General features: G+C 41.6%; 1 protein-coding gene and 1 long non-coding RNA gene across 2 annotated transcripts in view; one reads left to right on the top strand and one right to left on the bottom strand.

The window, feature by feature from the left end:
- Window positions 1–14,779, bottom strand: part of LOC307027221 — a 29,849-nt gene that overhangs the window by 10,387 nt on the left and 4,683 nt on the right. Inside the window, exon 2 of the long non-coding RNA XR_013804571.1 lies at window positions 8,760–8,853. This is a non-coding gene — a long non-coding RNA (uncharacterized lncRNA). The remainder of the gene's footprint in view (window positions 1–8,759; window positions 8,854–14,779) is intronic.
- Window positions 1–14,779, top strand: part of LOC307027220 (mucin-like protein) — a 33,320-nt gene that overhangs the window by 15,516 nt on the left and 3,025 nt on the right. The window contains exons 15-19 of the mRNA XM_079695427.1: window positions 2,026–2,046; window positions 2,177–2,238; window positions 2,551–2,743; window positions 4,557–4,685; window positions 8,728–8,866. Of these exons, the coding sequence (XP_079551553.1) occupies window positions 2,026–2,046; window positions 2,177–2,238; window positions 2,551–2,743; window positions 4,557–4,685; window positions 8,728–8,866 (544 nt within the window). The remainder of the gene's footprint in view (window positions 1–2,025; window positions 2,047–2,176; window positions 2,239–2,550; window positions 2,744–4,556; window positions 4,686–8,727; window positions 8,867–14,779) is intronic.

Here is a 14,779-nt window from a genome sequence, read left to right as displayed (position 1 = left end):
GAAAATACCAATTTATAGAGGAACATAACACAATGACACAAATACAGTTAGAGTACAATAATTAAAATTCCATCAAACGAAGGGTCCATGAGGATGTATAAAAGGGGGTTTAAAAACAGTCTTAACTGTATGCTGTACCAAAGAAGAAAGTCTTCAACCTACTCACTGTATGCCTCCCTAATCGTCACTGGAAGTTGGTTCCAGAGGAACGGAGCTTGGTAGCCGAAAGCTCTAGCACCTGATCTTATTTTGTGGACTGTGGGAACCACCAACAGACCTGCACTCTGGGATCTTAATGCCCTGGAGGGGCAATAGGAGATTAAAAGATCCTGTAGGTAGGATGGTCCCTGACCATTGAGCGATTTGTATGTGGGTAAAAGTATTTTAAAATTAATCCTGGACTTAACTGGTAGCCAGTGCAAAGCTGCTAAAACAGGAGTGATGTGGTCCATCTTTTTCGTTCCTGTTAAAACCTGTGCTGCAGCATTTTGTATGAATTGAAGGGTCTTTAATGATGAGTTTGGACAGCCTGATAAAAGGGAATTGCAATAACCCAGCCTGGAGGTGATAAAAGCGTGGATTAGTGTTTCTGCATTGTTGTGATTTAGGATGTGCCGGATTTTTGCAATATTCCGTAGATGGAAGTAGGCAGTCCTTGAAATTTGCTTTATACGTGATTTAGAAGACAAATGCTCATCAAAGATAACACCAAGATTTTTTACAGTGGTGCTGGAAGTTAAGGTAATACCATCCGAATAAATTGTGTTGTTGGACAGTTTGTTACGAAGGTGCTGGGGGCCAAATATAATGACTTCTGTTTTGTCTTTATGTCTGTGAGGCATTCTTGCAGTTTAACTAATGGAAATTGTTCACCTGGTTTAATTGATAGATACAATTGTGTATCATCAGCATCACAATGAAAATTGATGGAGTTATTCCTTATGATATTGCCCAATGGTAGCATATATAAGATGAACAGGATGGGTCCAACTACAGACCCTTGCGTTACTCCATGACTGACTGTAGTTTGTACTGAGGATTCATCGTTGACAGATACAAACTGAGACCGTTTTGATATTACCTGAACCAGTTTAATGCTGTTCCCCTTATACCTAAAAGTTCTAATCTTTGTAGTAGTATTTTATGGTCAATAGTGTCAAAGGCAGCACCCAGATCTAACAGAACCAGGATAGAGGCAAGTATATGTATATGTTTTATACTACTAAAACAGCCTGGGGTCAAATTGACCCAAGGAACACTGATGCGTACAAAGTGTGTACAGGACATTTAAAAAAGATCTTCATGTTCATGGTATGTTTACCCATTAGTCCTCACTAAATTAGGAAAAGTAAAATACTAAGCAAAAAAAATAATGTGAACCATTTTTTTAGATACGTTAACGGTTAAACATTGAATGAGATCAAATTGACCCCAAGGGTAACAGGAGGGTTTTAACACTTTTTTGAATATTTCAACTAAATTATTTTGAGAATATGGAGGTTTGTTCACAAATTGTCCCATGTACATAAGATGTTGAAATGTTAATAAAACTCTATAGATATATATCCATATAAATTGTTACCACATTATGAAATATATAGAAATATCAGCAGAAATGATAATAATACATAATCAACCAGAATAACGGAAATTGCCAATGTGATTTGCAAAGCACTGATACAGCTATTGATGTATCAGGAACTTCACAAATAGATAAGCCTATATTATAAGTGATACTCAATGTATGGCCGGTAGGCCAAATCCGGCACGCCAACCATATTCTAATTAACAATTAAATTGAATTGATTGAAAATAGAAATAATTTGTTTTTGTATAGTCAGTAACTAAGGTGCTTCCTGTCGTTTAGCAAAAGTGACCCCAGGGCAAAGCAAGTTAATCAGGAAATAATCTCTTACTGCAGTGCCAGTTTGCACATTTCTGAAAACAATGATGCTCTACAACAGATAGCAGTGTGTCATCTGTGTAAGGAACGCACTTCTGAATGATGTGTTTGTTTCTGTGCAGGTGACCTTGCAAATCCTCCAGGTAAAGCCTCCCTCTTTGTCTTCTTTAACATTATTGTAGCTCTGCTCTTCCTTTGCTGTTACCATGGTAAACATGCCCATATATTGTATTGAGCTTGTATAAAGCTGTGGATACTGTTCTGTTTCTGCAGGGGGAAATGTGTTCAACGTCTCTGTGGGCTGGGTGCCGAACAGATCTGATGGACTCAAACAGGTGTGTGTGTGTGTGTGTGTGTGTGTGTGTGTGTGTGTGTGTGTGTGTGTGTGTGTGTGTGTGTGTGTGTGTGTGTGTGTGTGTGTGTGTGTGTGTGTGTGTGTGTGTGTGTGTGTGTGTGTGTGTGTGTGTGTGTGTGTGTGTGTGTGTGTGTGTGTGTGTGTGTGTGTGTGTGTGTGTGTGTGTGTGTGTGTGTGTGTGTGTGTGTGTGTGTGTGTGTGTGTTAATACATAGATTTGAACGAAATAATTAAATATATAAAAACAAATTCCTACACTGCTTAATGCTAATCTGTTTCTGCGTCTTTCCCAGCTGGTGGACATTCTGTCCATGGGTTTCCAGAACAAATTCTACAACGCCAGCAAGAAGGATCCAGTGCAGGGCTCCCCGCCAGGTGTGGCAGAGTATCGTATCAACATGTCCAGTGACACGCCACACTGGTACATCAGAGACTACATGGCCAGAGTCAGCAGCCACTATAACATGAGAGGCATAGAGGTTGATGGTAAACTACCAATCCTTTAACCCTTGTGTGGTGTTCATATTTTTGTTACTCAGCCAGTGTTCGTGGGTCTGGTGGACTGACCCGCTGCCTTTTTGGGCTTCAAGCCAACACAATCAAACTATTTTATGTTAAAATACTCAACAGATGTTTACTTCATCCCAATTACAAGCAATATAAACAGCTTATATGGTTAATATTTCTCCATTTACATTTGTTGGATCACATTAATGAATTAAAGTGCTGCTTGTTTTTCCCGCTGACCGGCTGGTCCCGTGGCTCGTCTTTTTTTTGTAACTAGCTAATGCTCAATCTCATCCTCTACTTCAAAGTCACTGTCAGGCTCAGAATTCTCAGAAATGTGATCCTAACATTCTGAAACCTCTTTCTCTTCCTCTACATCATCATCAAATGGTTCTCTCTCTTCCAAAATTATTTGCAAGGCCCTCTGAGCAGAGAATCGTTTGGCCATCTTGATCAGTTGTGATAAGGACCCAAACTGGCGAAGCTTTATTTATTGTGTCTCGCCCATAGCTCTCGCCCCAAATTTGCAGCTGGGATAGAATGTGAAAAAAATTAAGATTGGTTCCCGCAAAACATAATGCGGGAATGAGAGAGCAGACAGGTGTCCGTGCTTGAATTTATCAACAATGTTGCAATCTGGTGCAGGAATGGCGGGGGCAGAAACACAAAAGTCTCACACACACACACACACACACACACACACACACACAGAAGGCCGCAGGTGCACAGGACCTACAATTTCCACACTTTTGTCCAGTGGACCCAAACATCCTGTATGTCATATAAATGTGTAGGGGGGGTACAGTGGGTGGTCATTGAAAATATGTTCTGATAATGTTCTTAACAGAAAATGAGCCAAGGCCATTGAGTGTGAGTTTGAAAAAGAAATGTATCACATCATTTTTCTTTAGCTAAATAATGAAAACGGGTCCCACAGACCCGAACACCATACGTGATTTTCATCTTTGTTTAACTTCAGCAAAAATTATTAATTAAGATTATATATTGTAGCGGACTCTTTGTCTGTGCTTAATCACTAGCAATCAACTAATGTGCCTTGTGATGTTTCACCTTCACAATAACACAGTAACTGTCTGACCTTTTCTTAACCTTTTTTTCCCAATTTGGGATTAATCAAGTATATCTTATTTTATCTTAATAGGATCTGTGTTCACACAAGGTTAAGAGATTTTAATGTTTTGTTCTACAACATAAAATATGCCTGTAAATTCCAAAATTGTGAACGTCTGAGGCTCCCATGTGACATACAAATGATGGTTTCTAGGAAGTGACTAAATGAGACGACAAAATACTTCTGCCGTTGCATTCGCGCTCTAAAAATCATTAAAAAGTAATTATATGTGGAGATTATCCTGCTGAAAAAAAATCGTAAACGTGTTTTTGCAAAGTATCTTGTTCTCTACAATATTCCAAGATCCAATGGAAACTCTCAATTGGTTGGCCTACAAAATTACATCATCACTGCACCACTCTATGTAAAGCGGTTAAAATATTCTAAATATAGCGTACACCTAAACTGATATGGGTTTGTTTAGGTATAGTCTTTCTTTTAGGGGGCTAAACATGCTTTGCTTCTGGTGCTACTATCTGTTTCTCAAAACTGGGGACATGCTGACCACCATCTCCTGGTATTACAGTGACTTTGGACAGCTAACTCATACGACCCCATCCAAGCTATCACTTTAAGCAATCCAAAATACTGCAGCACTTTGTTATAAAATATAAACTAAACTTATTTTTCCACTTGCTGTTGGACTGTCCACACCTACAGATCTGGATGAGTGTAAGGCCAAGGAGGTGGTGTGTGTCTATCCTGCCCTCTGCGCCAACACGTACGGAGGCTATAGGTGTGTATGCAATGGCACGACGGACGTTGAGAAGAGCCAGTCCTGTGTATTAGGTGAGGGTCTTGAGCATACTTTGCATCCAAAGTCCTATAGAGGGAGAGGACGCTGGTGCTTGTTTGTTCGCCGCTTCTCTTACGCCTCAGAGTTTTTATCTGTTTTTAAGCTATTTTATCTGCTTTTAACCTGTTTAGCCCGAGAGCTATAGCTATAGTTACATGGCTAAACTTTTAGTCTGTTTTAAAAGTGTTTTTATATCTTAAACCTCGCGATCATTGACGGCTTTGGACCTAACGGCTGTCGGGACTCACCTGCTGCATCGCCCTAATTCGCTGACTATCTTCGGCTGACTGCTTGCCTCTGTCCCGCTACTAGTGGGATAGCAGGCGGACTCCCAAGCCTCTGTTTCATTGCTGGACGTGAGGTATACTAACGGGACAGCCTTCCAGCTGTCTCGTTGCTGTTAGCCCTCACTGCTAAGGACCGCTACCAAACTTCTTTGGCGCCCGACCTGTTGACCTGTTGACATGTTGAGGTTTTCCATTCCCCAACTTCTGAGTTTCACCGGCTCCAACCTGCACCTCAGTCATTAAACACCTTGGACTTCTTCGTCTGCATCGCTATATCCACCGAAGCCAAAGAAGAAGGAAAACTGTATATTCCCAGCACGGAGATGCAGAAATTCCATCCATCTACTCCGTCTGCTCATCCACGCGTCATCAGAGCCCGGTCACGACGGGGTCAAAGCGCGCCAGAAACATCGCAAGACCGCTGCATGAAAACACGGAGAGCATCGTGAGATCGCCACACACGAAGAAGTCCGGAAAACGTGGAGTGGATTTCACCCTCCTCCGGCCCCTACAGAGACTCACCACATCTTCCAAAGCCAAAATAGAACTTCTGAATACACAATCCCTCAGTAATAAAGCATCCTTTATTCAAGACCACATCATTGATAAGAAAATTGACTATATGTGCCTCACGGAAACCTGGCATCAGCCAGAGGTTTACTCCACCCTCAATAAAGCTTTTCCTCCTGGCAACAGCTACTTGGAAAAAGCCCGCAGCACTGGTCGTGGTGGAGGCCTAGCTGTTATCTACCGAAAGGAATTGGAACTCTCACTCCTGCCTCTGCCTGTATTGTCCTCTTTTGAATGCCTTGCATTTAAATGTAAACCCCCCTTCCCCCTGACAATACTTCTTATCTACCAGCCACCCAAGCCCAATTCAGCTTTCATCCCAGAGATACAAGACCTTCTCACTACACTATGCAACCTCTGCCAATATTATCATACTTGGAGATATTAATATTCACGTCAACTCCCCCTCCTGCCAATCTACCACTGAGTTTCTACGACATCTGGACTGCCTCAATCTCACACAACATGTTGATGTCCCCACACAGCCCCACACAGGCCAAGGGCCACACGCTCGACTTGGTCATCACAAACTCCGCCCCCATCAGCAATGTGCTAGTGTATGACCTGGGGGTGTCTGACCACAAGACCATCTGAATGGAGCTGTCTTTCCAGTCCCCACTCAGCAAGCCCAAGCGCCAAATCCGCTTCAGGAACCTGAGGAACATCAACCCGGACACCATGACCTTGGACCTCCAGCATCTCTCTTCCGCCAACTTCTCATCAGTAAATGAGTCAGTGGAATATTACAACCAGTCCCTTAACAGTCTCCTTGATCTGCACGCCCCCTTCAAAACCAGGATGGTCACTTTCTCGTGCTCAGCCCCACGGTACACTGGCGAGCTGCGGAGAATGAAGACAGCTGGGCGTGTCCTTGAGCGGCGGCTCAAGGCCTCAGGACTCACTGTTCACCGGTTAGCTTATCATGAACACCAGAAGGCCTACGCACAGTCCCTCCGAGATGCACGGCCCCAGTACTACTCCTCCATCATCAACAACAGTACTGGAAACTCCAAACAACTTTTCTCCACCATAAACCACCTCCTCAAACCCCAAAGTCCACTACACTCCGACTCCACTGAGAAGCAGTGTAGCAACTTTGCCACCTTCTTCAAAAACAAAGTTGACACCATCCGCTCCCTCCTCTCGCCCCTCTGCACCTCCAGTTCCAAATGCCGACCCACAGCCTGGGACAACCCAGCCTCTCCGCTGTTTCTCGGACATCTCTCAGCGAGAGGTTGAGGGCATCGTTAGGAGGATGAAGTCCTCCACCTGTGTCCTGGACCCCCTTCCGTCAGTTCTGGTGAAATCCTACATCTGTACCATGAGCCCCATGATCACTAAGATCGTAAACCTCTCTCTCCAGGCTGGCCATGTCCCCTCTGCTCTAAAAACCACTGTCATTAAACCTCGTCTCAAAAAACCCTCCCTTTACCCGGGAGTCCTGGCCAACTACAGACCCATTTCCAACCTCCCATTTCTATCAAAGGTGCTGGAAAGACTAGTTGCATCACAGCTCTAGGACCATCTAAACTCCAACAACTTATTCGAGAAGTTCCAGTCTGGTTTCCGCACAGGCCACAGCACAGAAACAGCCATGGTCAGGGTCACCAACGACCTGCTGATGCTGGCTTTCCCTCTCTCCTCATCCTCCTCGATCTCACTGCAGCTTTCGACACCGTCGATCACGGCATCCTCCTCCACGTCTCCACTCCACCATCGGACTCCCTGACTCTCCCCTTGACTGGTTCAGATTATACCTCACTGGGAGAACAGAGTAAGTCTCCTTGGGTGAGGCAGAGTCGGGTACCCACGATGTCACCTGTGGTGTCCCTCAAGGATCAGTTCTCGGCCCCACCCTTTTCACACTCTACATGCTCCCCCTTGGCTCTATCATCAGCTGATATGGAGTATCATTCCATTGTTACGCTGATGACACCCAACTGTACCTCAGGATCAACCCTACCTTCTCTGCAGCCCTGCCTTCACCCACACTTACTGCCTGCCTGGTGGAGATACAGGCGTGGATGAAGCAAAACTTCCTGAAACTTAACAGCTCCAAAACCGAAGGCATTATAGTTGGCACCCCACACCATGTTTGCTCATCCACTCTCACCACCATCACCTTCTCCGGCCAGGACATTACCCTCTCCTCAACAGTCACCAACCTGGGTGTGAAAATAGACGCCCATCTGAACTTTGAGGCTCACATTAAACAGCTGTGCAACAACTCCTTTTATCACCTCAGGAATAACGCCAAACTCCGCCCCACACTCACTCTGTCTGACACCGAGAAAGCTTGTCCACGCCTTTGTCTCCTCCAGACTGGACTACTGCAATGCACTTCTCATCGGGATCCCTAAAAAAAGCATCCAGAAGCTCCAGTACATCTAGAACAGCGCTGCTAGGATCCTGATGAGGGTGTGCAAATGTGATCATATCGCCCCCATCCTTAAATCACTACACTGGCTCCCCGTGGAACTGAGGATTGAATACAAGGTCTCCCTCCTCACTCACCAGTGTATCCATTGAACTGCCCCTCCCTACCTCAAGGAACTCCTCACCCCTCATACTTCCTTGTGGACCACCCGCTCCTGCAAATCCAACCTCCTCAAACCCCCCAGGACCAAGCTCCGTACTATGGGAGACCGGGCCTTCTGCTCGGATGCTCCCAGTCTGTGGAATGCTCTCCCCGACCACATGAGAGCACCACAGACCGTGGATGCTTTTAAAAAAGACCTCAAAACCCATCTGTTCAATAGAGCCTTTTCCTAGACCTTTTATTTATTACTACCCTTTTATCTATTTGTATTGTTTGTTTTTACTGCTTTTTATTCATTCTACCGTGTTGTGTACTGTTTTTATTTTGTTCCATGCTCACTGCTTGTAGCACTTCGGGATTTGAACTGAAATATGAAGTGCGTTATAAATGAAACCCATTATTATTATTATTATCCATCCTGCAGGTACAGTAATGGCTCCAGTGTAAATAAACTGTGTGTGCCCCATCCATAAAACATTTACTAGATGAAAGACCTTACCTTAACCCTGTAATGTCTTAATATAGAAGTGTAGCCATAGTTAAATTCAATATTTTGTAGGAAATTATTGTGTTCACTAACTTCCAAATTACTTTTTAGCATTTTAGGAACATGTTTGGTAATGACTTGACCCTTTTCAGACAGAGAACCGGTGAAACAGGTGGAAACTGACCTTGTTCTGGGCCTGGTGCTGGGGATCGGCATCCCTCTGCTGCTGCTGCTGCTGCTCCTGGCTGCTCTGGCCTGCTTCTGCGGCAGCAAGAAGACTGCGACCGGGGAGTGAGTAACACCAGAGCACCATTCAGTAGATTCTACACACCATTTTACTTAGCACACAGAATGCATGACTAATTCAATTATACACATCAGGGTTTTTGATGGATTCTTTCACTTTTCTGTGCTGACGATGATTATATATCAACCAAAGAATATGTATATTTTAAGTGACAAACATTCCTGAAGGCTTGAAAGGTGTTTCTTAAATGTTTGTAGATTGGTCAGTTTAGATTCACAATGGTTTCAAGTGGTAGACCAATTTTGCAGAAAAAAAAGAAGATCCATAGAAAATTCTAAAAATAATCATTTTCTACTCATTGAAACCATAACCTTTATTCTTATGATCATAATTTTGCCAAGATATGTGTTTATCTTTTAAAATGTGCAGTACATATGCTTTACTGTATTTTATACACCGGCCATTCCTCATCATCCACTTCTCCATGACTGGCCACATAATCCATTTCCTAATATGAACAATATGAATATTGTCTTGAGAATTAAGTCTAACAAATCTTTAGTACCGGTTGCGATAGAAACGTCAACAACAATTTCACTTTAGATTAATTTTCTGAATATTTTTTATGTTGCATACAGCTTCTCCTGGTTATTATAGATCCTTTCATGGTTGCAGTGCATGTGTGAAGAAGCTAAGACTATCAGCCAGAGACCCTTCGTCCTTTTTTTTTTGGCACCACCCTTCTGCCATACTAAATGTTTTTTGCCTCACTAGAGTTCTAAGAATAGCAAGGTTCTCTCTTCATATTTCATCCATACAACAATCATCTTCCGGTGTGCATAACTCATACATGTATTCTGGTATGTAATGAGCATTACTGCCTCACTACAGCCATGCTAAGAATATCTCCATAGTCAAGCTTTTTAAATCAATGGCCATTGTGGTGCATCTAAACTCTCATGAGTAAAAAAAACGGGATAGATAGGTCAGAAGCTTCTATTCTAGGGTTCATTTCAGGTAAGCACAACATTTAGTGCTGGTGAGGAAGACTGCGCACACACACAGTTTGACAGCCAGTGTTTTAAGGTACAGTAGTCAAGTAGGTCTGCCCAGAGACAATCCTTTATAGCAGCTTGAAGGCTTTACATCTTGTCCTCTGCACTGCTGCTGCAGCACTGCCTTCTCGTATTAACTTCTCAGATGGAGGACGGACTGCCCACTCTCTTACTATATTAAACAAAAAACACTTCCTACTAACAGCTTTGGTCCGAGTTATGAAACTGCCTTTTGGTAACACTGAAAACAAATCTGAATCTAACCAGTATAAGTAACGACGAGGGGAACACATACACTACAGATTAGAGCTACTGTTTGGTCACACACAAAAACGGTAAAAACAGCTATACTCATCCAATTATATATCTTAAAGGAATGGATTTAAAAAATTTTTTTACTTATATGTTGATGAGTGTCGGATCAGATGATTGATATCATATGTCTGTATTTAAATAATGAAACTACAGTAGCAGCTGCATGCATCATTAGCTTAGCTTAGCATAAAGACTTGTATGGGAAGCAGCTAGCGTGGCTATCTCCAAAGGTTACAAAATCTGCCTTCAAGTACCCTTAAAATATATGAATGTCTTGTTTGATTAGTCCTTACAAAAAATGAAAAGCTAGGAGATGCTATGTGAGTAAGCACATTTCAGTCAGACAACTCACGTGTTTCTTAATATGTTCATTAGAAGCAGCATATAGTTTGAGTTTGGTGTCTACTAGGCTCGGGCCTCATCACTCCACAGATGTATGAACATTGATTGATGATTAAATAACTATCCCCCGAGCCTACAGGTGGATGCTGGGATGGAAGCTGAGGTGGTGGTGGGGAAGGCAAGCAGCAGCAGCATGAAACACAACAGCAGGAACATGAACATGACTTGCAGCAATAGCAAGTGAACACAGCAATGGCAGCAGCAGCATTAGTGAGGCAGAGGCAGGCAGATCTGGCAGCTTAAATAGAGTGGCAAGTTAAGGAGATTGTGTTTGGTTGGTTGTAAGGGACGAGGCGCGTCACATGTGAATGTACCATTGGTGCTCAAGTTGACTGCCTGAACTAGTTCGCAGGCTTCGCCCCCTTTATGAGCTTAAGAGGTTCATATTGTTTCTTGGCTTTTTCCAGCTAGCTAAACTATACGCCACTTGAATATATTATTACTCTAGTACAGGGGTGCCCACACTTTTTTGGCTGGTGAGCTACTTTTGAAATGACCAGCTAACCGAGGTCTACCAACCAAAAATAAAATCCCAAATTGCAAGGGTTGCTGAATAACACGTTTTATTTTTACATGGGATAACTACAATAGGGCTGCAACAAACGACTAATTTGATTATCGATTAATCTATAGATTAATGAAACGATTAATCGACTATTCGGACTACTGCTGTGTGCCTTGCACAATTTCTCAAACGCTCTTATTTAGCCATCAACTTTTAGATTTAGTTTGAGGTTGTTTTAGGCATGTGGAAACTAACAATGAAGACAATAAAGATGAATACTTGATTCAAAAATACATATATTATTAAATTAACTGAACAAATTGTGAACAAAATTAACATTGCTTTTTATTTGAATTAAATAAATAATATTTCACATCAAAAGAAACAACAATGTTTTAACAAATCGTATTAAATAATGTGATGACAGAACTGTAAACAGAATAGCTGAAACTTTAACAAAATAAATAACTCAGTTACTAAGTCTAATCATTAACCCATGTTTGTATAATGTAGTTAACTCCGTGTGTTGCTGCTAGCATACATAACACCTGACGTGGAAACGTTACTCGTGGATGGGGCTACAGAGCTACGAGAAAGACAGTCGAACCCGGTGCATTCCTCCGTCTGAATGTGGTGCACTTTTGCTAAATGTTTAGACAAATTGCTCGTGTTACCGCCCTTACATGCTAAACACTTTTGGTGACGAGCATTGTCCACCTCAAGACGGGTAACATGTAACCACACCTTGGAGCGCTTCTCTCCACCATCTCCTCCGTGTGTTGCTGCATGTAGGAGCTGCGTGTGTGTAAACTGCCCCGCCCCCTTGCAAACAGACGGGGGAGAGAGAGATCTCTTCTGGATTGGAAAGATAGAAAATACACCGACCATAGACGCATTTGTTTGTCTTTTTGCATGTTAGAAACGAGTTGGCGACACTAAGACTAAGAGATAATGTTTGTGTAGCAATAATACATGACCTTTCTCTTTCTCAACTCGCTACTCGGAGGGAAGTCGCTGTCATATGCCTTGTGAACACTCCGATAATGCCTCTCCACGTTACCTTTCTTTGGCAGAGCGACGCTTGCTTTACAAATAAGGCAAATAACCTTTGAATGTGACATCACAAAAAAAGATTCTCCCTCCCATTCTGTGTGGAAGTGGTATGTCTTTAGCTTTTTGCTCGTTCCCGCACTCATTTTGTTGTTTGTCTCTCCCGGCACTTGACTGATTTTGTATCGCTTTGCATTCTGGGTTAACAGACTGGAAAGCAATAGGTCGCTTTTTCTGTCAATCAAGTAAACTCCTGAATTAAGTGGCAGGGAGGCCAAGGGAGGAGGAATCAAAAGCTGTTTTGTCTATTTTAACGGAGCTGGATTTTTTTTTTTTATGAATGACTTGCGATCTACCAGCATTGCCCCCGCGGTCGACCGGTCGACCGCGGTCGACGTACTGGGCACCTCTGCTCTAGTATATGATAATTGTATCAATCTTCTTATCCCACTCCTTGAAAGAAATGTCAAACTATTCCTTTAAATAATTCTAATCAGACAGTTATCTGAAAGATAACATGCATTTAGTCCTATACAGTGCTATAGGAATGATTTCTAAAACCAGAAATGAGTTAGCATTTTAGCACATCCAGTTCCCTCGTCTCAAAGTCAATGGTTTTTCGAACATATTTTTGGCTAGATCCCTGAAATAGCGTAATACAGGCTTAGGAAATGTTCATGTTTAGTTAATCGACATAAAATATGGCAGTAAATAAAATGAAAAAAAAAAAATTGGCCCCTTTTGGTGCTAACTTTGGGCTTAGTCTACAAAAACAAGTCACTTCTACGCCACTCTATTTCGAACATGGGGTAGTGGTGCCTCTTGTGGCTGAAAAATAGTATTACAGCAACGAAGTCGCAAAAAACAACAATTTCTGCAGAAGAAAAAACAACAACTTTAAAACGTTTTTTTTTAAGCAACATCTTATATATCGCCTTTTAAGTCATACAAGGAAAGAAAACCATTTAGATCAGAACTAGAAGAAAAAAAACACTAGATTGATTCTCACTTGCCTCTCAGGGCTTCCATAACACTCTGGTGCATATATCTAATATCATATCACTGTAGCATAGTAAACACAATGGATTGTACCATTTGGAATGAAAATATGCTGTAACTGCTAAAGAACAACTCATATCCAGATGCATGTGTGCGTGTGAATGTGCATAGCAGTGCATTATAATGTTCATGAGTCCTTGGCCACAGCATAGATGTATGGCATCTGGACCAGGTGTTAGTGGGCCATAGAGACACATAATCCCCCTGGTGACTGGCCTGCTTTCTCTGCTATTAGCAAAGTAGACCCTATGGATATAACGGCCCTGGTCGGCAGCAACATTGTGGGATTATGTTGTTAGATTAGAGTGAATAGGCAAAAGACAGGGAGGAGGTAATGCTGTTGTCCTTCAATAAAAAGGAATGATAGCAATACTTGGATTATGTTGTATGATATAAAAACGGTCCCAGATGTAAAGTGGTGGGTTTTCAATGTTCCTTTTTTAATTCCCACCATCAAATGTAGGTCTTTAAATGGGTTTCCAGAATTGTATCTATAGATTATTATAAAAATCAGCATTATAGATAACTATTTAGTTTTTTGTTGTTTTTTTTTCATTATCGTTTTTTTACAGTGGATGCAAAATGTATTGACAAAAAAAAAGTATTTACAAAAAAGATATGTAATATGGTCACATGCAAAGAAAATAAGGAAAACAAAGAGAAAAAGAAAAATACAAAAAAGGGTAAAGAAAAAAAGGAGACAAGGAGAGGAGAGAATGAAGTTTATTGTACTATTTGATCATGTTAATTTGTTCCATTGTAGAGGGGAGTCTCTAGCCAAGCTGATATGAAGAGGAATCAGCACGATAAACTGCAAAAAAGGAGACCAGGTTTTAATAAAACAGATTGTATTGTCTTTTGAGGTTAAAGAAAGTTGTTCCAGGTTTGCATGATCTGTTAAAAGATTGCGCCAATGATTTATTGATCATTTTGTTCTGTCTTTCCAATGGATTCAAATAGTTTTCTTTGCCAAAGTTATTGCAATAAGGATGAAGGTTTGGAGAAGTTGTGGGAGGGTTCAATCGAAGAGATCTCCTAAAAGAGTGATGAGGGGGAGGGGGGATGGAGGATCTCTAACCATCTAACTATTTTGTTTTTAAAAACTGTGGGGCACTTTTTTCAGATAAAAAATACACAGCCTACATTACTATTGCGCGTACCCCGCAAAATATTAATATATTTACCTGTATTTTTAATCAAATAGGGCTTTCACCATATCACACATCCTGGCATAGACGCAATGATACAATGGATTACTGTTAATAAACGACTTGGTGGCAAGAACTAATAAGCCTACCTTATGCGATAATACAAATATTTCACTATCAGTTGTGCGCCCCACTAACATTCAATTGTTGAGTCATCCCATTAATATATTTCATACTTAGGTTCAAGTTGTTGGGGTTTTCTCAAGATAAGTTACCATTTATTTTTTTCCGAAGTAGCATGTCCTTTTAGCCTTTAGTTTTATTTTCATCCATACTTGAGCTACTGCCTCTTATGTCCTTCTTTAACACTGCCACTATCCAATTCCCAAGGTCAGAACATTTTTTGCAAATTATACTTTTGAA

This window comes from Notothenia rossii, assembly GCF_949606895.1.
Source record: "Notothenia rossii genome assembly, contig: scaffold_115, whole genome shotgun sequence".
In the NCBI taxonomy this organism is placed as follows: Eukaryota; Metazoa; Chordata; class Actinopteri; order Perciformes; family Nototheniidae; genus Notothenia; species Notothenia rossii.
The sequence above is the reverse complement of the archived record's forward strand: the minus strand, read 5'-3'. Positions and strand labels throughout refer to the sequence as shown.